The sequence below is a fragment of the Phocoena sinus genome, chromosome 2, assembly GCF_008692025.1.
Source record: "Phocoena sinus isolate mPhoSin1 chromosome 2, mPhoSin1.pri, whole genome shotgun sequence".
NCBI classification, from domain to species: domain Eukaryota; kingdom Metazoa; phylum Chordata; class Mammalia; order Artiodactyla; family Phocoenidae; genus Phocoena; species Phocoena sinus.
In genome coordinates, this window is record NC_045764.1 from 127,435,762 (window position 1) to 127,460,271 (window position 24,510).

The 24,510-nt window shown below is 40.3% G+C and overlaps 3 protein-coding genes and 1 non-coding gene across 4 annotated transcripts in view; 2 read left to right on the top strand and 2 right to left on the bottom strand.

The window, feature by feature from the left end:
* KLHDC1 (kelch domain containing 1) overlaps nucleotides 1-6,697 on the top strand; it is a 55,134-nt gene extending 48,437 nt beyond the window's left edge. The window contains exons 14-15 of the transcript XR_004348701.1: nucleotides 6,212-6,291; nucleotides 6,628-6,697. The gene's annotated coding sequence lies outside the window, so the exon portion shown is untranslated. The remainder of the gene's footprint in view (nucleotides 1-6,211; nucleotides 6,292-6,627) is intronic.
* KLHDC2 (kelch domain containing 2) lies at nucleotides 2,360-15,892 on the top strand. The gene is made up of 13 exons (XM_032624574.1): nucleotides 2,360-2,874; nucleotides 6,212-6,291; nucleotides 8,001-8,118; nucleotides 11,305-11,420; nucleotides 11,720-11,801; nucleotides 11,966-12,049; nucleotides 12,567-12,647; nucleotides 12,724-12,782; nucleotides 13,204-13,313; nucleotides 13,932-14,004; nucleotides 15,110-15,197; nucleotides 15,293-15,345; nucleotides 15,586-15,892. The coding sequence occupies exons 1-13, from the start codon at nucleotides 2,722-2,724 to the stop codon at nucleotides 15,707-15,709; spliced, it is 1,221 nt and encodes a 406-aa protein (XP_032480465.1). The 5' UTR covers nucleotides 2,360-2,721; the 3' UTR covers nucleotides 15,710-15,892.
* Nucleotides 9,884-10,008, bottom strand: LOC116750267. Its single transcript, XR_004348964.1, has one exon. It is a non-coding gene; the product is annotated as a small nucleolar RNA SNORA11 (small nucleolar RNA).
* A 175-nt stretch (nucleotides 15,893-16,067) lies between the features above and the next one.
* NEMF (nuclear export mediator factor) overlaps nucleotides 16,068-24,510 on the bottom strand; it is a 53,744-nt gene continuing 45,301 nt past the window's right edge. The window contains exons 27-33 of the mRNA XM_032624573.1: nucleotides 20,658-20,735; nucleotides 20,326-20,523; nucleotides 18,713-18,745; nucleotides 17,791-17,891; nucleotides 17,645-17,688; nucleotides 17,485-17,564; nucleotides 16,068-17,230 (exon numbers count right to left, since the gene is read on the bottom strand). Of these exons, the coding sequence (XP_032480464.1) occupies nucleotides 17,153-17,230; nucleotides 17,485-17,564; nucleotides 17,645-17,688; nucleotides 17,791-17,891; nucleotides 18,713-18,745; nucleotides 20,326-20,523; nucleotides 20,658-20,735 (612 nt within the window). The 3' untranslated portion in view covers nucleotides 16,068-17,152. The remainder of the gene's footprint in view (nucleotides 17,231-17,484; nucleotides 17,565-17,644; nucleotides 17,689-17,790; nucleotides 17,892-18,712; nucleotides 18,746-20,325; nucleotides 20,524-20,657; nucleotides 20,736-24,510) is intronic.

Below are 24,510 nucleotides of genomic sequence, written 5' to 3' on the forward strand. Positions count from 1 at the left end.
AGTTAAGGAAGTTCCTCTCTATTCCTAGTTTGCTGAGAGCTTTTTTTTTTTTGTTATCATGAATAGGTGTTGGATATTGTTAAATGCTTTTTCTTCATCTATTAATGTAATCATGTGATTTTTCTTCTTTAGCTTGTTGATACAGTGGATTACATTGGTTGATTTTTTAAAATTAATTAATTGATTTTTGGCTGCGTTGGGTCTTTGCTGCTGTGTGCAGGCTTTTCTGTAGTTGCAGTGAGCGGGGGCCACTCCTTGCCACGGTGCACAGGCTTCTCATTGCGGTGGCTTCTCTTGTTGTGGAGCACAGGCTCTAGGCATGCGAGCTTCAGTAGTTGGGGCACGTGGGCTCAGTAGTTGTGGCTCACGGGCTGTAGAGCGCAGGCTCAGCAGTTGTGGCGCACAGGCTTAGCTGCTCTGTGACATGTGGGATCTTCCTGGACCAGGGCTCCAACCCGTCTCCCCTGCATTGGCAGGCAGATTCCCAACCACTGTGCCACAAGGGAAGTCCCACACTGGTTGATTTTTGCATGTTGAATCAGCCTTGTATACCTGGGATAAGTCCCACTTGGTTGTGGTATATAATTCTTTTTTAATTTTTTGGATTTGATTTGCTAATATTTTGTTGAGGGTTTTGGCATATATGTTCATGAGAGATATTGGTCTGTTGTTTTCTTGTGATGTCTTTGTCTGGTTTTGGTATTAGGGTAATGCTGGTTTCAGAATGGGTTAGGAAGTATTCTCTCTGCTTCTGTCTTCTCAAAGAGATTGTAGATAATTTCTTCCTTAAATGTTTGTTAGAATTTATCCATGGACCCATCTGGGCCTGTTGCTTTCTGTTTTGGAAGGCTATTATTGATTCAATTTCTTTAATAGATATAGGCCTGTTCAGATTATCTATTTCTTCTTATATGAGTTTTGGCAGATTGTGTCTTTCAAGGAATTGGACCATTTCATCTAGTTTATCAAATATTTAGGCATAGAGTTCTTCATAGTATTTCTTTATTATCTTTTTAATGTCCATGGGATCTATAATGATGTCCCCTGTTTCATTTCTGATATTAGTATTTTGTGTCTTCTTTTTTTCTTAATTAGCCTGGCTAGAGGTTTATTGATTTCATTATCTATTCAAAGGACCAGCTTTTGGTTTTATTGCTTTTCTCTATTGATTTCCTGTTTTCAGTTTCATTGGTTTCTTTCTTTTCATCATTTCATTATTTTTCTTCCTCTTATTTTGGATTTAATTCGTTCCTCTTTTTCTAGTTTCCTAAGATGTAAACTTAGGTGATTGATTTTAGATTTCTTCTTCTCTAATATATGCACTCACTGCTATAAATTTCTCAGTACTGTTTTTACCCACCCCGCAAATTTTGATAAGTTGTAAACACAGGGGCAGCGGCTAGGGAAGAAATTACATACTCCGAAAATTTTCGTGAGAAAAGCCTTTTGATGTTGTTGTTTGAAGTATTCCTCCTGCATAATGGTCCCAGCGTGAAGATGGGGAAGGGAGAGGATAATAAAGCACACTCCTCTCACCAAATACATCCAAGTATAGAGGCACCATTAGATTAGGGATTTAAGATGCAGTCTAGTCTAACCCCGTTTTACAGGTGAGAAATCAAATTTAGATTACAATGATTCTTAATTTTCTCTTGACCTAATTGAAAAGTATCATATTAAATGTAAGCGAAAACAGTATCTGTGTGAACAGGATTCATTTTCCTCCCTGAAGGCTTGGGTGGTGAAGGTTTCTGAGGCACTTTTTGAGCACAGTTTTCCAAACTGGGTGGAGGATGCAGCAGTTAATTAAGATTTCAGCTGAATCAAAAGACCTTACAGAGAGGAGATGTCGTGAACCGCTCTGCAGGCACAGTCGGCGTGGCACGCAATCCCAGAGATGCCACGCGCACCGAGCGGCACCTCCGCCGGAGAGCCGCCCAGCAATAGGGCTGGGACCACCTGGGAGAGAAGAGGAGCTACTCCTACCCCTTGTCCTCGGGAAGACAGGGCTCTGACTCTGGAGACCCGGAGACCAGAAACTTACTAGTTAAGCAATTTGCTACCCCTTTCCCGGCTGTGAACCCTTTGAGAACATCCCTCAGTCAAACAAGGCCTTCTTGGAAGAAACATCTTTTGCGAGAATCTGGCTAATTCAGCGTATCCTTGTAGTGAAGGGAGGTGCGGAGTGTGCGTGGAAGTGCCTCCAGCTTCTGCGCCTAGACTTCGGCGGGCGAAGAAGAGGGCGGGGCGCCCCAGAACCGGGCCGTCCGGGAGAAGGGGTTGGGATGACCTGGCGCTGGGGAAGCTAAGCGTCGGCCGCGCTTCCGGAGCTGGGCGAGCGGCGTCAGCGGAACGGGCGGTTCCTGCCACGGCGTAAACAAAGGCCGTCTGCTGCGAGAAGCGAGCTGGAGGTGGGGCGGAGGGGCTGGAAGCAGGTACCGGCCCGAGGCGGACCCCCGCCCGCCCTGCTCCCGGCTCTGCGTCCTCGCCGCCCCCGGCCCGCGACCCCCGCCAGCCGCGACCCCCGCCAGACGGCGAGAGGCCGTCCTCGGTGAGGTGGGCCGCGAGGACGCGAGCGCGGGCGGCGGGGAGCGGCCCTAACGCTGTGCCTTTGGCCACCGCCGCCTCGCCTCGCGCCACCGTGCGTCTCCTTCCTTTTCCTTTGTCTTTTCCTCCGTCGCGGGTTCGGGGATTGTCGGTGAGCCGAAGTGCAGCCTCAAGATGGCCGATGGCTACGAGGACCTGCGGGAGGACGAGCTCCCGGGGCCGGCCTATGAGGGCTACGAGTCCGCGGAGCTCGCCTGCCCCGCTGAACGCAGCGGCCACGTAGCCGTCAGCGACGGGCGCCACATGTTCGTCTGGGGCGGCTACAAGGTCAGTGGGTGGCCGGGCCGCGGCGGGTGTCGCTCGGCTGTTACTGGGTCGGGGTTGGTGGGCCGGCGGGAGGACCAGAGCGGCCGCCCCGATCGCCTCCCGCGCCCCAACGTCGCGACTCCGCCTGTTGGTCCCTTGTCCTCCGCGAGTGTGGGAATCTTCCCACGGGTCTCCCTACCGTCCCAAGCCTCCTGGTCTGTTGTCACGCCCGCCTTCTGCTTACAAAGCCCGCTCCCTGCCCCACGCTGCTCGCGGCCGCCCTGCGCGCTGTTTGACATCCGAGCGTTATCTGGGGAGGGCACGGCGGGCGGTGCAGGACCGCGAAATGTGTTTTATTTAAAAGGGTTGGGGGTGTATAAGAGGTAACGGTGTGTGAGATCACTCTTATCCTTTATCAGGTCTACCTAGGAGCACATTACCCTGTGGAGCCGGGCTCAGGTGGCCCACTGATACCGTGGCCCACTTATGGGGAGACAGCAGTGTAGGAAAATGCCTCGGAATTCCCAAAGGCCGCAGGAATCGTCTTATTGAAACTTCCCACCTGTTCAGGCGTCCCAGCTACATCCCATTGTTATTGGAACGCTTCAGGGCTATTTTCCTCTTGGTTTCAGCTGAGAAAGGATGTTTTTCACAAGAAATCCCTATTAAGAAAATTAATGGAAAAGCTCTAGAAATAACCGAAAAAATCAGCAGGAACAACTTTAACTACAGAGTGCGGCTCTTTGAGCCCTACTCGTGAACAATCTGATTAGTTACCAGTTTAGAGCATTTACTTGCGTTTCTCCTTTTTTCCTCTGTCTGGAAATCCTACCCAAGTGTCTCCTATTTAAACCTCACTAGTTCTGCCCTTTGCTTTTAGAGGTTCCCCGTAGCACTCCACATTCTAGAATCGTCTTATTTTCATTTGCTGGGGGTGGTTCTGATCTATTCCTACCGAAAATATTTTTAGTCTCTTTTGGTTTTAAAAACGATCTCCCCCCATCCCCATTTGCTTGAAATCTAGTCCGCTACACCTGTACCTTCCATGACTTGGAAGCACTTCTTGATTCTGGTAGTAGATTTTAGATTATGGTACAGTTGATCATAGTTGACCGTCTTTGAGATGACTTTCAAAAGATAGATGGGGGCTTCCCTGGTGGCGTAGTGGTTGAGAGTCCGCCTGCTGATGCAGGGGACACGGGTTCGTGCCCCGGTCCGGGAAGATCCCACATGCTGCGGAGTGGCTGGGCCCGTGAGCCATGGCCGCTGAGCCTGCGCGTCCGGAGCCTGTGCTCCACAACCGGAGAGGCCCGCATACCACCAAAAAAAAAGATAGATGGGATAAAGCTTTCCTGATTACTTCATTTGGTTCCTTTTTGCCAATCCTAATTAATCTGGAATGTTTTCCCCAGCCTCCAATGAATGTGTTCAGAGGAGAGTATTTGGTAGGAGGAAGGTGGCCAGTATGTGGTGACCTTAATTAAAACGTAAATAATTCCTTTGGAGAAAAGTAAACCTGTTAGTCTTCAGCCTAAACTACTTTATTTGTAATTCTATTTGTAAAACTCAGCAGTGTTGAGGGAATGGGACTTTTCACAAAGAAGGAAGGTGGGCAGAAGGAGGGTTGTCAGGGTGGAAGATTTCTGAAGCTGAGTTGTGGAGGGCCTGGATGCCTAGGGCTGAGGCCAGGTGGAGAAGCATGATCAATGAAGTAAGTTGGTGGTTCCAAAACAGGCCATCCTCCCCATTTTGGTTAGAACCCTAAGAGTACCACAAACAGGAAGTCCTTGGAGATTGTTTTGATGGCAATAAACCTTAGCTTCCTACACAGAAGTCAGTTTTCCTCCTGCCACCAGCCTGATGTATTGCAGGTCAGCCTGCTATTTTTTTTTTTTGTGGTATGCGGGCCTCTCACTGTTGGGGCCTCTCCCGTTGCGGAGCACAGGCTCCGGATGCGCAGGCTCAGCGGCCATGGCTCACGGGCCCAGCCGCTCCGCGGCATGTAGGATCTTCCCGGATCAGGGCACGAACCCGTGTCCCCTGCATCGGCAGGCGGACTGTCAACCACTGCGCCACCAGGGAAGCCCTCAGCCTGCTGTTTTGCTTCCAGCCTTTCCTTTCCTAAGTGGTGGAGTGGAAAGAGAAATGTTTACATGGCCAGCTGTTCAATTCTCTGTAATACTTAAACTTGTAAGACCCTGACACCCATTTCAGTGAACTGCAACAGTTTACTGTATATCGACATTGTTCAGAAAGTGGCTCAGGCAGTGGCTGAAGTTGCAAATGCAGGGAATGGAGGCGGGAATCCTGGTTCCACTGTCCCTTGCTAAGCAGCCTTGGGCAAATCACCTTCCTCTTTGAAAAACCTGTGCCAGCTATTTCTTATGGTGGTTGTGAGGATTAAATAAAGCACTCCATGGACAGCACTTAGCTAGTTCTGGTATATGGTAAGCTCAGTCTGTTACCTGAAGGGAACTGGATCAGAGCAAGGAACAAAATTTTGCATGGGGACTTAATATTTTCAGTTCTGCCTCTCTGCTTCTTGGTGGAGAATGGATGGGTGAAAGGGGAGAATGGCTAGAAAACTCTACATCACCTGTTAGTGATCAGGTACTTTTTTTTTTTCTAATTTCTCTATTTTATTTATTTATTTTTGGCTGCATTGGGTCTTCGTTGCCGCACGTGGGCTTTCTCTAGTTGCGGCGAGCGGGCACTACTCTTTGTTACGATGCGTGGGCTTCCCTTGTTGCGGAGCACGGGCTTTAGGTACGCAGGCTTTAGTTGTGGCTCGCGGGCTCTAGAGCACAGGCTCAGTAGTTGTGGCGCACGGGCTTAGTTGTTCCACGGCATGTGGGATCTTCCTGGACCAGGGATCGAACCCGTGTCCCCTGCATTGGCAGGAGGACTCTTAAAACCACTGCGCCATGAGGGAAGCCCCAAGGATTAGGTACATCGAAGGCAGACCTTTCTTTAGCGTGCTGACCATGGCACAGGTAATCTCTCATGAAGTCATGCAAGTGAGATTTGGTGCATGGACTATTCAGGATAAAGTGGCCTTAGAGATTACCTGGAGATCTCGTAACTTCCTGCACCATTACAACTGCTGTATCAAAAATTTGAATTGAGGGCTGTCTATATTAAGCATTACCTTGAGTATGTGGCATGGTGCAGGGAGGATTGTGCATTTGATAGAACTGTTATAACCTATTTAACTTTTCATAACTCTCAGTATCTCAAATAAGATATACAATATATATACAATATACAATATATATATAAAATACACAATAGTGCCTCTTTAGAATACAAATTACTTTTTATATTTGCAATCTTTTTTTGTTTCTTTGTTTTTTCTTAGAGTAATCAAGTCAGAGGATTGTATGACTTTTATCTGCCTAGAGAAGAACTCTGGATCTACAACATGGAGACTGGAAGATGGTAACTGGATATTATGAGGGGGACTAAAAAAATCCAAATAAGGTTGCAAACAAAAACATACTCTGTAAAACCCACACTAATGAATAAAAATACTTTAATTAAAGATGCTAAGCTATCTATATATTCTGAAAACAGTGTTCTGCTAGTTTAGCTTAGCTGCTAAGCTTAGATGCTTTTGCATCTCTTTAGTAGTTCAGTAATTACTAGATGCTTTTATGACCTTGAAGAAATTTCTATTCAGAGCTGTGTCAAGTATTATAGTAATATTAAAGAGGTAGAGGCTTCAAATCCTGGAATGGAAATATAATAAAAGTTCCATATATTTTTTTTTTCAAGATGTTGTCTTTGTTGTGTGCTATCTTGAATGAGAAAAGAATTTCCAGATTGTATCTGCTAGAAATAAAGGTAGTATTCTATTTCAATGAGCTCTAATATTAAAATTTCTATGCAAATCCCTTTGAAATAGTACGTTTTGCCTAAAAAACAACTTAAATTTGCATACAAACTATGGATATTCTGAAAGGACCTTTTGCCAGTTTCATACCAGTATTACTGGAGTATGTTCTTAGCAGAATTAATATGATTCTCAAAATACTGGGTTGGCCGTGTTTAGGGATTTATAAAGTAGTTTTCTCCATGGTTTGCTTTGTGAAAACTTTGTGCATTACATACTTCAGCATATTAGAGATCTCAGAACTAGGAGAATAGTAGTTCCACTTGATTTAAAAGGTCAACTAAAAATAAACCAGGATTATTTTTGCACATAGCCAGTCAGTGTTAATCTAGCTGTTTGATGATCTTTTTCTAGAGAATTGGACATTTATAATAGTATTCCTTTAATATGGAAATTCTAATATTTTCTTTTAACAATTCAGCCCCATAAGGAATTTTACAAATTAAGCCTATCAAAACAAAGCTTGGGAATTCCTTGATGGTCCAGTGGTTAGGACTCTACACTTCCACTGCAGGGGGCACGGGTTCGATCCCTGGTTGGGGAATTAAAATCCTGTGTGTCACATGGTGCAGCCAAAAACAAATAAAAAACTTAAAGCTTAGTTAGCATAGATGAAGTGATATTCTGAGCAAAAGACCTTGAGTGTTGTATTAATATTTTGAATCTTAGAATTATTAGCTTTTTGATTCAGATTCACTTTTAGATTCAGAATGAGTTAAAACATGTAAAGAGCACTCAGAGGAGGGCCTGGCCTATAGTAGGCACTACCTGAGTGTTGGGAGTATTACATAAGGTCTGAAACAGATTCGTTTGAATGGCTAAAAGGTAACTGAATTAAAAACACCTATTAATCTGTCAGGACTGACATACTGAAGTTTTTTTTCTTTTGGGTTCTTGGCCCACTCAAAAACAAAAAACCATCAAAAAACCATTAATGGCCAAGTAAGTAGAAAAGCGAACAATTTAGTTTGAGAAATGTAAGATGGTTTGCTCCTAGAATAATAAAATGACACGTAGGCTTTTAGAACCTCCCATGCTGCCATGTGTAAGTACCTGCTGGCACAGCCTGTGGAATGGGTGGAAGGGATGAGTTCATTCTGTTAACTAACTTTAGAGCTAGAAGAGACCCCCGACATAGCTACTCAGCCCGCTTATTTTATTTTTTTATTGTGGGGATAGAATTAGAAGAATGAATAGATTTTTGCATTTCTTCCTTTTTGGGAAATCGATTTACATTCAGTTTTTTCCCCCTTAGGAAAAAAATTAACACTGAGGGTGATGTTCCTCCTTCTATGTCAGGAAGCTGTGCTGTGTGTGTAGACAGGGTGCTGTACTTGTTTGGAGGACACCATTCAAGAGGCAATACGAATAAGGTTAGTGTTTCTAAGGATTATGGTTTAAGGCAACTTTGTTCTTTTTCAGACAACTTCAGATTTCTAAGGTTAGCCCATACTTATTCTTGTTCCAGTTAAAAAATACATGTACTTGATTATGGTATGCATGTGCATTTTAGTTTTTTTGTCTACCAGCCGGTATTCACCTGGGCCTTCTGTAAAATCAGCCTTGGTTGGTAAGGTGTGTGCAGTTAACTTTCTAGGTTGTTTTTCTTTGTGTTCTTTGCAGCTACTTATTCTTTCAGAACCCTGGAGTATTAGATGAATATTAGTAAACTAAATGAAAACAAGATGCAGTTAAGGGGGGGGAGCAGGGTAAAATTTAACAGGCCACAACTCAAAAAGCCATAAGGAGAAATTAACACTGACAGATTTTATATACTAACGTTCCTATAACATGGCACCGTAAGTACTGTTGTTCGGACTTAGTCTACATCTTTACCAAATAGGAAAAACGTATCAGTTTTTCTCTCAGGCCAGTAAGAGACAGATGCAGTCAGAAAGGTGCCTGTGATATACATAGACTCTTAAAAACTTATTTATTTGGCAACTTAGTAAGCACCTTAATGCTGAGCACTTGCTTAGACATTGGAGACAGAGATGAATGACAGTGTCCCCGCCTCTAGGAGCTCACATCCTAGAAGGGACGCATATAAGTAAACGATTTCAGTAGCATATCATAAAGAGAAACACAGAGTCGGCTCATAGTAACGGCTCAGTAAAAACTGTTGAATCTGAAAAAGAATCCTTACCATTGTGTTTGGTAGGACAGAGGAACAGAAAAATGAAGAGTCTTCACCGAAGAGGTGACGCTTGAATAGAATCATACAATTGGAAGGGGTAGCCAAGATATAGGTACCAAGATGCAGAGGTGTAAGCAAATACCTTGTTCATGGACATGCCAAGTGATTTGCTGTAGATGAGCAAATGGCTGAAGTGGTTTCAAATTTCAAACTGTGCTTCTAGGAACTCTAGGGATTTCTTTGAGATGCCTTGGGACGTGTGAGAGGAGCATATGGTGTTGGGCAGGCTCCAGACTGCCCCCTCCTCCTCCATTTTAACAAGTGTAGCTCCACTTTTATTTAATTTAATTTATTCATTCACAGTTCACCTTGGGGTTCACTTTAGTTGAATAGTGTTGCACATTCTGTGGGTTTGGACAAATATAATGAGATATATCCGTCATGATAATGTCATATGAAGTATTTCACTGCTCATAAAAATTTCTGTACTCCGTGTATTCATCTCTCCTCTCCCCCCAGACTCCTGGCAACCATCGATCTTTTTTTTTTCTTTTTTGCGGTACGCGGGCCTCTCACTGTTGCGGCCTCTCCCGTTGCGGAGCACAGGCTCCAGACGCACAGGCCCAGCGGCCATGGCTCACGGGCCCAGCCGCTCCGCGGCACATGGGATCTTCCCGGACCGGGGCACGAACCCGCGTCCCCTGCATCGGCAGGCGGACTCTCAACCACTGTGCCACCATGGAAGCCCCATCGATCTTTTTATTGTCTCCATAGTTTTGCCTTTTCCAGATGACATAATTGGAATCTATTTTGCTTTTCTTTTTCCTTGAAAAGAGAGGTTCAAGGCCTTTATGTCTATAAGACCATTCATGGCTCATGCATGAGTGGACCTGACAGGCTCTCGGTGGCAAACTTCCCCACTAAATACTGTAGCTTTTCTTCCAATATTGAGCCCTGTCCCACTGGTCCTGCCTAGCAGCCACGTGGAGGTGCAGGGGGACATGTGTTGGATATTTGCTCATAGGAAGGCCACAAGTTTTGTGCCTCTTGTCACAATGAACCCAGATTCCTGTTGGGTATGTTGTAAACAGAGGAGCCATTTCTTCAGGCCCTTATTATTATTATTATTATTATTTGCGTTACATGGGCCTTTCACTGTTGTGGCCTCTCCCGCTGCGGAGCACAGGCTCCGGACGCGCAGGCTCAGTGGCTGTGGCTCACGGGCCTAGCCACTCTGCGGCATGTGGGATCTTCCCGGACCGGGGCACGAACCCGTGTCCCCTGCATCGGCAGGCGGACTCTCAACCACTGCGCCACCAGGGAAGCCCTATTTTTTTTTAATAATTTATTTTAATTTTTGGCTCTGTTGGGCCTTCGTTGCTGCACGCGGGCTCTTTCTAGTTGTGGTGAGCGTGGGCCACCCTTCGTTGCAGTGTGTGGCCGCTGCAGACCACAGGCTCCAGGTGTACAGGCCTCAGCAGTTACGGCTTGCAGGCTCTAGAGCACAGGTTCGGTAGTTGTGGCGCACGGGCCCAGCCGCTCCGCGGCATGTGGGATCTTCCTGGACCAGGGCCCGAACCCACATCCCCTGCATTGGCAGGCGGATTCCCAACCACTGTGCCACCAGGGAAGCCCCCTTATTTTTATATTTAGGCTTTTGCTTAAGATTTTGTTTGAAGGGTTCCGTTCCTAAAAGGTTTTGTGAGGCCCTACTGTAGGCTGTAGTTGAGCCATGTATTTTTCAGGGCCAAGGGGGAGTAAACTAAGTTTGACACAACATGAGGAAGCTTGGGAAAAAGAGAAGCTGTGGCAGCTTTAGGGGAGTGGTCAGAGAAATGATAGTAGTTAACTGACTAGAGTTGAGGAAAGGGAGCTTTAGGAGTCTTAAGTAAAAAAAAAAAAAAAAAAAAAAAAAAAAAAGCCAGATTTATTTAAATACCTGGATGTGAAAGATATATGAATACTTAATCTTTTAAGATTTATCCTTAGCTCCTAGAGTTAAGTAGGCACTTAAGACATGTTTGTTAAATTAAATTTGAAGATGAATTACTAAGTCTGATTTTTTGGTAATACCATCCTGATACCCGTAAATTAGATCAGTACAACTCAAAGTGCCTATCTAAGGCCAAGAATGTAAATCAACACATGTTCTATTCCTTCATCAAAAGAGTGTGGTATGGGAAAAAAATAAGCTGAACTAAACAGGGTACACAGTGACTTAGGTAATTTACATTCTGGCAGAAATTTCTTATCTAGACTCAGACCAGTTAACACTTTGCAGACAAGCAGCCAGTCTGCAGTTCCACTTTTATTAGTACTGAATTAGATGACAGTCTTATTAGCATGAACGCAGTAAAATTAAATGCCAAGGTTGAATTTCTTTTATGTAACCAAATCTAACTGAAATCATTGCTTCTGACAGTTCTACATGCTGGATTCAAGGTCTACAGACCGAGTATTACACTGGGAAAGAATTGACTGCCAAGGAATTCCTCCATCATCAAAGGACAAACTCGGTGTCTGGGTATATAAAAACAAGTGAGTTAGCAGCACTATAGGTTTGGGTTTTTATGTGGAAAGTGCTTTGCCATCCAAGTATCATTAACCAATAACCATTGTAACAGTAGAACACGCCTTCGAGTGCACATGAGGATTAAGTGAATTGATGGTAAAGCACCTAAGACATAAATGTTAGCCATGTTAGCCATTATTATTTGAATAAGCAGTTTTATATACTCAAGTGTGCCTTCTCAACTCATGGATAAGACAAAATTTTAAAAATCTCTTGTATCCTGTGGATGTTTGATTTTTTAATGTCTTGTTTTTTTATCAAACAGGTTAATATTTTTTGGAGGGTATGGATATTTACCTGAAGATAAAGTATTGGGAACTTTTGAATTTGATGAAACATCTTTTTGGGTAAATGAAGTTTCTTATTTGCATATGGCCTACTTAGTCTGTTGAAATAATACACTTTGTTTGCTATTAGCTTTGTTCATTTTGCTCTGTTAATAAACCAGACAAAGGCTATATGATTTTACGAACATTATTTGTAAAATAACTCAGATTCTTATTTTCTGTAGAATTCAAGTCATCCAAGAGGATGGAACGATCATGTACATATTTTAGACACTGAAACATTTGTCTGGAGCCAGCCTATAACTACTGTGAGTTACTGAAGAATGAATTATTAAAGCAAGTCTGCTTAGACTAGAAGGGGAGTTGGCAGGTGGTGTAAAATTGGCAATTTGTTATTCTCCAAGGAGTTTAAAACTCAAAAAAGTTTAATGAATGTATAGACTAGCGCAGCATCTATTATCTAATAGCTGTTAAAGTGGTATTGTTTGTAATAAATGACCTAGTGCTGGATTGGAATTTAAGTTACTCAAATATTAGATTTCTTTTTCCTCTGACACAGATGTCATATAATATGCCAGCTTTTGTTTTAAAAGATAAAAGTAAAGCAAGCAAGCATTCTATTGTATTAACTAGCCCCTTCAGTAATGTATTTCAGAAACTCCCAGTTTGCTAGTCAGCCTTCAGTACTGCTGTCTACTCTAAGTTTGCACTTCAGCTTAAAAGCTCAAGTGTCTTGCACATTCTTATCCCACATCCAGAGTAGACTCTTTCTGGTATTTATAAAACGTTCACTTATTTATTAAATTGCTTTTATGACATTACTAGGGTAAAGCACCTTCACCTCGTGCTGCCCATGCCTGTGCAACTGTTGGAAACAAAGGCTTTGTGTTTGGAGGCAGATATCGAGTGAGTATATAAAACAGTTTCAATGATTTGCTTTTGAATTACTCAAAATGATAACTAGTTAATTATCCTTTTCTAGGATGCTAGAATGAATGATCTTCACTGTCTTAATCTGGATACATGGGAGTGGAATGAATTGTAGGTATCATTTTAGATAATTATTTAGAAAAGTTTTTCAAAGAAATTTCAATGGATTTTTCCGTTACTCTATTATTAGTATATAATGTACTTGCTTACATTTTTTGTAACTATGAATTTAAGTAAACATAATCACTAAGTCCTTAAAGAAGGAATTTTAAAATTTTCAGTTCCCATAAACTATGCCTGGCACATAGCATGTGCTCAGTGTTTATTGAAAAGAAAAGATCTAAAGTTAAAGACTCTTCCTTCAAAGAAAGTAGTTCATTCTAAAGCATGTAGTTAATACCAAGAAGACTTTTTAAAGTCTCTTTTCAAAATTCCATATAAATTTTTAAAGAAAATTTCTTTAGTATTTCTCTGCATTAAATACAGTAGCGGCTTTTAAATGTAGATATTGTAACTTAGCTATTATTTTCAGAATTCCACAAGGCATATGCCCAGTTGGCCGATCTTGGCACTCACTAACACCAGTTTCTTCAGATCATCTCTTTCTCTTTGGAGGATTTACCACTGATAAACAGCCACTAAGTAAGTACTTTAAGAACATTAAAAAGTTATTATATATAATTCATAAGTGATATATGAATAGCTGAAAAAAATCAGTATTTTAAATTTATCAGAGGGCTATAGGGTTGGTTAGAGGGTTTGCTACTAATTTTGATCCTATAACATACCTATAATTGTTTTCATGACACATCCATTGGTCCAGTAAAAAAATGACCCGGAACACTTTGCCCTGCTAAAGGGCTGTAACATGCAAAGGGCTTACTTGGTTAACTGCAGGAAAAAAAAAGAAATATACTTTCTGTATCTACTCAAAATCTGATTTATTACTGTTCTTACTAAAGCTATGCTCTTTATTTATTTATTTATTTGCTGTATGCGGGCCTCTCACTGTTGTGGCCTCTCCCGCTGCAGAGCGCAGGCTCCAGATGCGTAGGCTCAGCGGCCATGGCTCACGGGCCCAGCCGCTCCGCGGCATGTGGGATCCCCCAGGACCGGGGCACGAACCCGTGTCCCCTGCATCGGCAGGCGGACTCTCAACCACTGCGCCACCAGGGAAGCCCTAAAGCTATGCTCTTTAAATATCAATGTCACATTAACAGAATAACATACTTCATAGCTCTTTTTCTTTGCTTCAATCAGGTGATGCCTGGACTTACTGCATCAGTAAAAACGAATGGATACAGTTTAATCATCCCTATACTGAAAAACCAAGGTATGAACTATTTAAAAGCTAATTCTTATGCTGAATGAATGAGGTCCGTAGAGATGTACAAGACTGGTAATGATTGAGGAAATTTGACTGGCTGCATTCAGTTCATCATTCTTATCATAAGAACCCTAGCATTCACTAAGGGTTAACATTGTAGCTTTTGGAAGAAGAGAAAACCAGTGTTATCCTAGTATCAGTGCTTTCTATTTTATCATCTGTGTATGAAAAATAGGGCTGGATTTTGACTTTTGCTTCATCATAAAATTACTGACATTGTTAAAATTTATACTCAAGCTCTTTAGTCAAGTTGAGTTGAACTGTTTCTAGATTTTTCATTAAAGAAAACAAAAAGGAACTGGAAAGGAGAGAATTTCAAAACCCTAAAGAATGTTTATGGCAGTGGCAGGGAGGGGCTGGGAAGGGAGAATCAAGAACTTTCAATCAGATTTGCGGTTGTGCTGTATAACAAAGATCAAGAAGTCAGATCATCCAAAAAGAGCCTATTAAAACACTGATAGTTACTTTTCTTGTTAATCTCGAAAAGAATTGTTACAAAGACTGCTAAAGGAAATAATGCAAAGTTGGTGTTCAAAGCACATTTGGATAATGTCAGCCTGCATTTTTCCCCACACCTCTGACCTAAGTACAGTCATGCCGCTAAGACGTCATTTGGCACAAATATTCTTTCCACAGAATTATCAGGCCTGAAGATACTTTGTTCACTCAGGCAGAGTCAGCATCCCTCAGATGTTTTGTGTAAGGCCAACTGGTCCTGCCTGTGAAAAGAGGAGAAGAAGCAGAGGGCATATACCACTAATCCCCCGTAAGACTTTTATTGCTAACAAAAACCTAGAGAACAGTACAGTTCACATTCCTCATTGCATAAATTAGGAATGGACCAGAAAGATAAAACGGTAACATCCAGATAAAACAGACATTGATTTTTCCAGCTTCTGCTACGGTTCCTTGAGATAACTGCATCTCACCATTATGTTTTGAGCTGCACTAAAGATCTTTAGTCTTTATTTCATCATCTCTGTTCTGTAGTGTAAATGATCAGTTTGGTGTTCAGGGTGACTTCAAACTCAAGTTTTTGTTTTAAATGTAGATTATGGCATACAGCTTGTGCCAGTGATGAAGGAGAAGTCATTGTGTTTGGTGGGTGTGCCAATAACCTTCTTGTCCATCACAGGGCTGTAAGTACACTACCTTTTATTAAAGGACACTTCATAATATTGCTGAAGCTTTCTTGTGAAGTACTTTTAATATATTCTTCATGTCTGTTTTTTAGGCACACAGTAATGAAATACTTATATTTTCAGTTCAACCAAAATCTCTTGTAAGGTAAGTAACTTTTTACTTGGTACTTATTTTAAATTGTGTTTCTTAAACACTTTAAATTAGTGCTTTTGAAAAAAACAGGTTTATGGATAATTTAAGGGCAATAGCAAGCCTTCACTGTTAAAACTATCCAGTTCCTATGAAAATCTTTAAAGTGCTTTTTCTTTTTTGGTAGTTCTTCAAGTGAATGTACTTCTAAACCGTAAAGTGAAATTATTTTTCTCTTTCTTTGTCCACTTTCAGGCTAAGCTTAGAAGCAGTCATTTGCTTTAAAGAAATGTTAGCCAGCTCGTGGAACTGCCTTCCAAAACACTTACTTCACAGTGTTAATCAGAGGTTTGGTAGTAACAACACTTCTGGATCTTAAGGCTTCATAGACAGCGCCTCTGATCACTTGCATGGACAGCAATTCTGTAAACATCAGAGTGACATTGTTTATATAATTATGTGCATTGTTGTAGTTTGCAGCTTTTTAGTTTTAGTGTGCATGTGAATGGCCTAGAGAACCTATTTTTGTGTCTAAAGTTTACAATAAATGTATTTAACACCAGTAACTGTCTTCTATTAAAACAAAAGTAAGTTAATACTTGGGCTTTTTACCCCAAGGAATGGTTATTATATTTCCTATTTGGTAACATCAGGATATATACCTATAGAAACATAGTAATTATCCTTACCACTATCAATCAAAATGGTGAAGTTATTTTTTTAAAGAAAGACATGAATATTTCAGATGTCTTTTTAATGGCACGAGTAGTCTATTATGTTGTATTTACAACACTAGGCTACATAAAGGTTTTTGTTTTTAACAGTAACTTCCAAAGGAAAAATATTCTCGATAAGGTTAAGCAGGTAAAAGAAACCTTGGAAGGACCAACAGCTGTTTAGTACACTTTGACCTTAATGCTTTGGAATAGGGGCTGGGGCAAGTGCTCATGTTGACTCTAGGCAGCTATTATCTAATTATTTTAAAAGTAACAGTTTTGTAGCTCATAAGGAATGGAAGTAATGTATGACTTTATTCTCCATTCTGTTAGGAGACAGAAGAAGAAAGCTGGGTCAGGAGTCTTTAGTGGTAAGCCTAAAAGTGCACTTATGATATTATAGGTTAAGATACTCTGTAACATGCTACTGATAATTACTAGAGGTGGAAAATAAAATGGTACAGAGCTGAATGAGATTACAAGGAGGAAATTAAGATGAAAAGTAAAGTAAAGGTGTATAAATGCATGGAAGTTATCAACACCAATTTCTTCTAGGTGTTATCTCTTAAGCTGAGTCACGGAAATGATTGATTTGTATTTAAAATCTGGTCTAATATGGGTAAAGGCAGAAGAAAGTCTACTCTTTCACTGCTTAGGGTTTTCAAGACAATCCTAAATGTTTAACCACCCCCAATCCCCACCACCACCAGGAAAAAAACTTGTGATTGGCCTGTAATAGATATACATTATATACAGTAAACTACCAAGTCAATAGTCTAAGCAGTTGAGCCATTTCACTATTCCATTTCTTTACAGCATGAAATGAATACTTAATATTAACCTCCCAAATTTCAAGAAAATGTAGGAGGATAACTAACTACAGATGTATACAATTAGCATTTAGCTGTCCACAGGTATTTTAGGAAATCCTATCATAGACACTGTTTCCTCTACAAAACTGGAAAAAAAAAGTCCTTTTGGCGAATACAAGGCAACGTTTAGTTTATTTTTAAATGCGGAAGTCTTGTTACATGATGTTTTCATCTCTGAACTTCCAAAAGGCTATAAAATTGACTCTTCTCAAATATTTTAGGATTTCATTTCAGCTATTTTCTTTTTACATTCAGAAGATTGGGTGCAGACACTTTGACTTTGCCAGGAATGTTTCTTGATAAATCCGTGTCCTGAAAAAAAGAATTGCTGAGTATCTTCACAATCATCATATTTTCTTTTGACAATTATATGTCCTCTGCTGTCAAAAGAATGGCATTTCTAAAATTTTCACCCAATATGATTTTACTTATTTTATATTGCTTCTAGTAAGACTGCATTTTCTACCAAAATAATAGCTGCAGGTTCCATCTACTAACAAAGCAATAACTGCTAACATTTTTAATTGCACCACCGATCTCCAGAAGTCTCTAGAGGAATACTTTACCTTTACACTGCGGAATAAGTCTTTTTCTCTTGCTGTTGCTTCCTTGGAATGCATGAAACTATTCAAGGCTGTTTTTGCAGCTGTAAGTAGAAAATAGAAAAATCTACTTCTGTTCAGTCAAGAAATGTTTAAATATAATTCAAAAAAAGATTTTAAATACCTTTTCCCTTTTTCTGAACTCCAGGAGTAAGTTTCACTTTGTATCTTTAAAAAGGAATTGCATGTGTTACTAAATAGATAGATATTACAAAATGATTCATGAGTCAGTGCTGTGGCAGCAGTTTGCGTAAACTCATGATGACTTACTTATAGTTTGTCATGGTGTTGTATGGGGCACATATTGGAATGGCAAACAGGAGAACATCTTCAGGATGTGGCTGCCCCGTCAAAGAGTCAAACAGATTTTCCTAAAAAGGGAAAACAAAAACGATTATTAAAAATAATTTATACCAGTCCTAAAAGAGGAAAACTCTAATAAAACACTGTCAGAATCAATGTATTTTATCATTTTCTGATAAACAGTCTTACACCCTTCGGAGCAATAAAGCAGAGCTTAATGATGATTTTTTAAATGGCGCCTATTGAAATTTAAGAGAAAGGGAGAAAAAACTTGTTGGAGACATTTTTGGTTGTCACAACTGAAGCGAGGTTGGGGGAGGAAATAGAGTACGACTGACATCTGCTAGTGGGTAGATGCCAGGGATGGGACAACTCCCCGCAACAAAGAATTACCTCCTCCAAAATGTTAATAGTGCCAAAGCTGGGAAACCCTGGGGTAGAACAGTCTTCTCTCATGCCTGTCCTTAAGGAGAAATTCTGTGGCTTCTCAGAGTTCCCATTTTGTGGACTGCGTTCAAGATTACCCATATTTATTTAACAACATGAGTAAATTTAGATTTAGGACAAAACACTTGGTACAGCTAGTGCTTACTATGTGCCGTGAACTTTTCTAAACATTTTATGTATATTATCTTAATTCTCAAAACAACTCTCTCAGTAGGGGCAATTATCCCCATTTTTCAGATGAGGAAACTGAGGTGTAAAGAATGTTTCCAAGGTTGTAGTCATATGTAGTAAAGTTGGGATTCAAACCCAGAATGTGTGACTCCAGAGCCTGTAGTCTTTTCTTAGTGTTTTAAGTTTTAATTAGTTAGAAGTTGTGTGTCAGGTATTCTGGGAACTGGATTGCAGTTAGTGTTGTAGTAGGAACCCTAATACAAAATCATACCTCATTTCCCTGTTGGTCCAGATCTTGCTCTTCCTGTTCCAAATATATAAAATTTAAAAAGTCAGTTATAACTTAAATTGAAATTCCAAACCATTAAAAACTATGAGGAGAAAGAAAAAGTGATAAATAAGACTGTGAGTAAATTAATATGTGTATCCAGTATAGCAGAAAGAAATGCCATTCAAAGAGAAAAAAGACTGTTGCCCTAAAGTTTCAAAAAAAAGACTTCCACAGAATATATGCTAAAGTAGTGAATGCTATTAGGACAACTTAAAGTGACAAATAAGCTTGATAGGTTTGTCAGGGGGAAAGAAAATGGAGAATTCTGGTGAACAGAACTTTTATTTGCTAGTCTCTGTTCAACAGTTTTAGGATGAATTTTTCACATGTTACGATAAGCTTAATTTTATTTGCTTATTCACATTAAAAAAATCTATCTGAAGATAATCTATTGATGAAAGAACATTCATAATTAACACCTCTGAATATCTGAGTCTAGGGTTTACAGAATAAATAGTATAAAAATTTGAGGACAAAAACGAGTTTTAATATTACTAAACAACACTGTTCAGGGAAAAAAGAAAACAGTATCACTTAGGATCCCTGTAAGCATTGCCTGCACTGAATAGAGCACACAATTACAACCAAAGCTTTAACTGCCATAAATAAAAATACAAAGTGAAACAGTTTTTTTTACAAATTGATAAAACAGTAAATCCTTTGTTCAGAATTTCAATAAGATATATCTATTCATGCAAGAAGATATACGTAAGGGGGGCTTCCCTGGTGGCACAGTGGTTAAGAATCCGCCTGCCGATGCAGGGGACGTGGGTTCGAGCCCTGGTGCGGGAAGATCCCACATGCCATGGAGTAGCTGGGCCCATCTGCCACAACTGCTGAGCCTGCGCTCTGGAGCCTGCGCGCCGCAACTACTGATCCTGTGTGCCACAACTACCGAGGCCTGCGCACCTAGAGCCTGTGCTCTGCAACGGGAGAGGCCCCTTACTGAGGGGCCCGCACACCGCGGCGAAGAGTGGCCCCTGCTTGCCGCAGCTGGAGGGGGCCCGCATGAAGCAGCAAAGACCCAACGCAGCCAAAAATAAATAAATAAGAAAAAAATAGCTAATCAGGATTTAAAAAAAAAAGATATACGTAAGGCTGGGCTTTTGTATTCAGTTGATAGACACAAGGCAACTATATTAACTGGAAAAATTGTTAACATCTCACACTGTGTAGCTAGGTTCAACATCATGTAAGATACTATAACATATATTCTTATAGAAAAACCTAGAAAAGTGCAAATTCCTTTCCCACTCATCAAGATAATCCTAATTGTCTGTTTTATTTTAACTAAGTTCCCACCAGAATCTAGCCTCTCTATAAAATTTTCTAATGGCTTATGATAAACTTTTTATGAGCTATCAACACTACCATTTTTATGCTTATATACTGCAATTTTAGTCTTTTAGGTTGTATTTCTAAGATGACTTTCCATTAAGAATAGCATTACCACTCATCCTGGTTTTAGCACTGTAAATCCCATGTCCTGGGAACCATGGGATGGTTGGTCACCCTAATTAAGAAGTAAAAGCCCACATGTGTGGTAGCCTTACCTTGTCATCATGTGGATCATCTACAGCCAAGTCTTGTAACTCATGAGTTGTAACTTCAAGGGATGGAGTTTCTTTCTTTATGCTGTCTGAAACTCTTGGTCCGCCTTTAGGTTTCTGGGGCTGTTTCTTCACTGGTTCATTCTTTATTTTACCTTTCTTCCCCTTCTTCCCTTTTTCTTCTTTGTTTGAACCTGCAGACTTCAATTCATAGAGGGAAGAAAAGTTAATGTTGTCAGTATTTTAACAAAGTATTGAATGTAAAGCATATGATAGGCAGTGGTCTGGATGCCCTTGAAAAACAAAAGAAGAAAATGTTTTTAGATGTTATTTACCCCCAGCAATTTCATGATGAGCTCACGTTCTTCTTCATCTTGGTCCTTGTACTTTTCCTTCATTTTTTTCATTTTACTCTACAAAATAAAAAAATTCAGCAGTAAAAAAATGTCAACACATGTTTTGTAAAGAGAAGGTGCTACTTTATTTGTGTCAAAATTGTTTATTGAGTAAGACACCATTATAACAAACAATATGAAGTCTATAACGATGGATAAACCATAGTCCTCACCCTCAAACAATTTACCATCTGGCGGGAAAAGAAGATACACAGAAGAGTAAGGACAAATTAATGCAAAATATTCTAAATACAAACAAGTTTACTTTTAAGATAATTTAGAGAAAGGAGACTTTTTTCACCTTGAGCAAGAATTGCAGGGAAGATATAAAGCAAAACTAAAAGATTCATAGTACCTGGGAATACATGAACAGCAAGATTATAAGGTAAAGACAGCAGAGTAGTAACAGCAAGTCATCGCACTCGGTTGGCATCAGGATACACATATAGAGGAAGAATAGGAAATAAGGCAGCAAAGCTTAGCTGGGTATTTAGAGGCTATCAATACTTCAAATTTTATCAGTTAAACTACTGATTCTTTACTCTGGGTACACATCCAACTCACCCGAGCAGTTCTTAAAACTACAGACATACAGGCTTCACCTTCAAAGACTTTTTATCTTGACTAGACTTAGCTAGGGCCCAAATAACAAATTTTTAAAATTTTAAAGATTGCTTTAAACAAGACACACAAAAAACCACTAACTATAAAAGACTGATAAATCAGACTTCATTAAAATTAACAAATGATGCTCATCAAAAAACACTACTACAGGGACTTCCCTGGCCGTCCAGTGGTTGGGACTTCGCCTTCCAATTCAGGGAGTGTGGGTTCAATCCCTGGCAGGGAGCTGAGATCCCACATGCCTCTGGGCCAAAAAAAGACCAAAACATAAAACAGGAGCAATACTGTAACAAATTCAATAAAGACAAAAAAAAGGTCCACATCAAAAAAAAACCCCCACTACTAAAGAAGTGAAAAAGCAAGTCTTGAAACATGAAAAGTAGTTGTAATACATATAACCAAGAAAAGACTTGTATTCAGGGTTTCAAAGAACTCCTATAAATCAATAAGAAAGCTGGACAACCCAACTTTTTAAAGCCAAATTAAGTTTCAGTATACACACACTTGAATGACTTAAAAAACGCTAACAATACCAACTGTTAGTGATGACGTGAAGCAACTGGAACTCTGATACACTGCTTGATGTGAAATTGGTACAAGTACTCTGGAAAACTGTCTGGTAATATCTACTAAAGCCAAACACAATATGTGCACTATAACCCAGCATTTCCACTCCTAGCTATACACAACAGAAATGCACACTTGAGAACCTAAAAGATACATGTCTCCAATTATCAACAATACAGCAGACAGAAATTGTGGCAGATCCATCAGTGGAATGCTATTTAGCAATGCAAATGAACTACTGTCACACTCAACAACATGGATGAGTCAAAAGGTTGAGTGAAAGATGCCAGACCAAAGAATATATACAGTATGATTGCTTTTTTACATAAAGTTCAAAAACAGGCATAATAATCTACAGTGATTAAAGAATAATGTTTTTCTCTGGTGGGGATACTATTTATAGAAAGGGACAAGAGTGAGTCCTCTGGAGTAATATAAACATTCAAGTGTCTTATTCTGAGTGGTGGTTTCACAGATATATGTGCATATAAAAACTGAGCTAGGGCTTCCCTGGTGGCGCAGTGGTTGAGAGTCCGCCTGCCGATGCAGGGGATACCGGTTCGTGCCCCGGTCCGGGAGGATCCCGCATGCCGCGGAGTGGCTGGGCCCGTGAGCCATGGCCGCTGGGCCTGCGCGTCCGGAGCCTGTGCTCCGCAATGGGAGAGGCCACAGCAGTGAGAGGCCCGCATACCAAAAAAAAAAAAAAAAAAAAAAAAACTGAGCTAAAAACAAGATTTGTGCACTTTACTATGTGTACATTACACCTCAAAAAAACAAAAAACTCCAAGAATAAACACTATTACCAATAAATTGAACCAAGAAATGGAAAACCCAATAAAAAGAACAGTTTCTTGGAAAATATAACTTAGGAAAGCCAACTCTGAAAAAACCAGAAAACCTGAATGAAAATCACTAAAAAAATTTAGCTAGAACTTAAAAACCTACCCATATATCCCCAAATATCAGGCCCGGGTTTATAAGCAATTGCTAAAAATATTTCAAGGAACAATCTCCATTTTACACAAAGTACTAAAGAGCAGAAAAAGGGAAAAGTATCAAACTTACTTTATGAAGCTGGTATCATCTAGATACCAAAAACAGGCAAGGACAGTATTAGGGGCCAGTTTAAGAGATTTTCTTAATATACCACACTAACTTATGAAGGGAGAAAAATAATACATGCAGAAAAACCATTCAATAAAGTTTAACTCATCATTATTAAAACTAGCCCTTTGTAAAGGATATTTATCAACAACCCACAAGAAACATCCTACAATGTTAAAGATCACAGAAATAGTCCCTTTAATGTATAACAAAGAAGTACACTATTGTTACTTTTATGTAACACTGTAGTGATGTTTGAGCCAGTACAAGGTGAGAAAAATAACAATAGATGTTAGGATTAGAAGAGAAGAGCCATTATTTGTAGACAGTGACTGCCTGAATTTCATCTGTAGATGAAATATTAAATATTCAGTGAGACTGCCTAATACTAGATCTACACATGAAAACTGTCTTTCCATATACCAGTAACTAATAACCATGAAGTGGAAGTTTTAAAAATACAACATTTACTGGACTTCCTGGTGGCACAGTTGTTAAGAATCCACCTGCCAGTGCAGGGGACACGGGTTCGAGCCCTGGTCCGGGAAGATACCATGTGCCACGGAGCAACTAAGCCCGTGCGCCACAACTACTGAAGCCTGCGTGCCTAGAGCCCGTGCTCTGCAACAAGAGAAGCCACCACAATGAGAAGCCCGCGCACCACAATGAAGAGGAACCCGTTCGCCGCAACTAGAGAAAGCCCGTGCACAGCAATGAAGACCCAACGCAGCCAAAAATAAATAAATAAAAAATGAAAATATACCACTTACAAAAAGTAAGACAATATAAGTAGGAATAGATAGGATGTACAAGACTCTAAAAGGAAATATATCTTTATTGAAGAATATAAAATATTCTTATGTACTTATGGTCCACATTCACGAACAGTTAGACTCAATATGGTAAAGATGATAGTTCTCCACAAAATAATCTAAAAATTTAATGTATTTTAGTAAAAATTCCATCAGGATTTGCCTTGGAACTTATCTGCAGAATATTTCATTGTATAAATGCACCACGTTATTTTTTGTTATTTTATATTATTAGGCATTTAAGATTTTCACATTTTTTGCAATTATAAACTTTAACTTATGAAAATTCCCTGGTGGTCCAATGGTTAGGACTGTGCGCTTTCACTGCCAAGGGCCCAGGTTTGACCCCTGGTGGGGAACAAAGATCCCACCAGCCGTGCGGTGTGGCCAAAAAAAAAAAACCTTGATGAATATCCTTAGTGCATACATATGATTTTTTTAGGATAAATTTCTAAAAATAAGAATTGCTGAGTGAGTCAGAAGGCAAATGCATTGTTAAGGACTCTTTTTTTAGAAAACATTTATTTATTTATGTGGCTGCTTTGGGTCTTAGTTGTGGCACGCAGGATCTTCACCGTGGTATGCGGGGTCTTTCATTGCGGCGCACAGGCTCAGTAGTTGCAGTGCGCAGGCTTAGTTGCCCTGTGGCATGTGGGATTGTAGTTCCCCAACCAGGAATCAAACCC

Bases quoted from the DNA above. Each gene is read 5' to 3' on its own strand.
- KLHDC2 (XM_032624574.1), top strand. From the start codon at position 2,722: ATGGCCGATGGCTACGAGGACCTGCGGGAGGACGAGCTCCCGGGGCCG. The intron at 12,050-12,566 runs GTGAGTTACTGA...TGACATTACTAG, and splicing joins GGAGCCAGCCTATAACTACT to GGTAAAGCACCTTCACCTCG. The intron at 15,198-15,292 runs GTAAGTACACTA...TCTGTTTTTTAG, and splicing joins TTCTTGTCCATCACAGGGCT to GCACACAGTAATGAAATACT.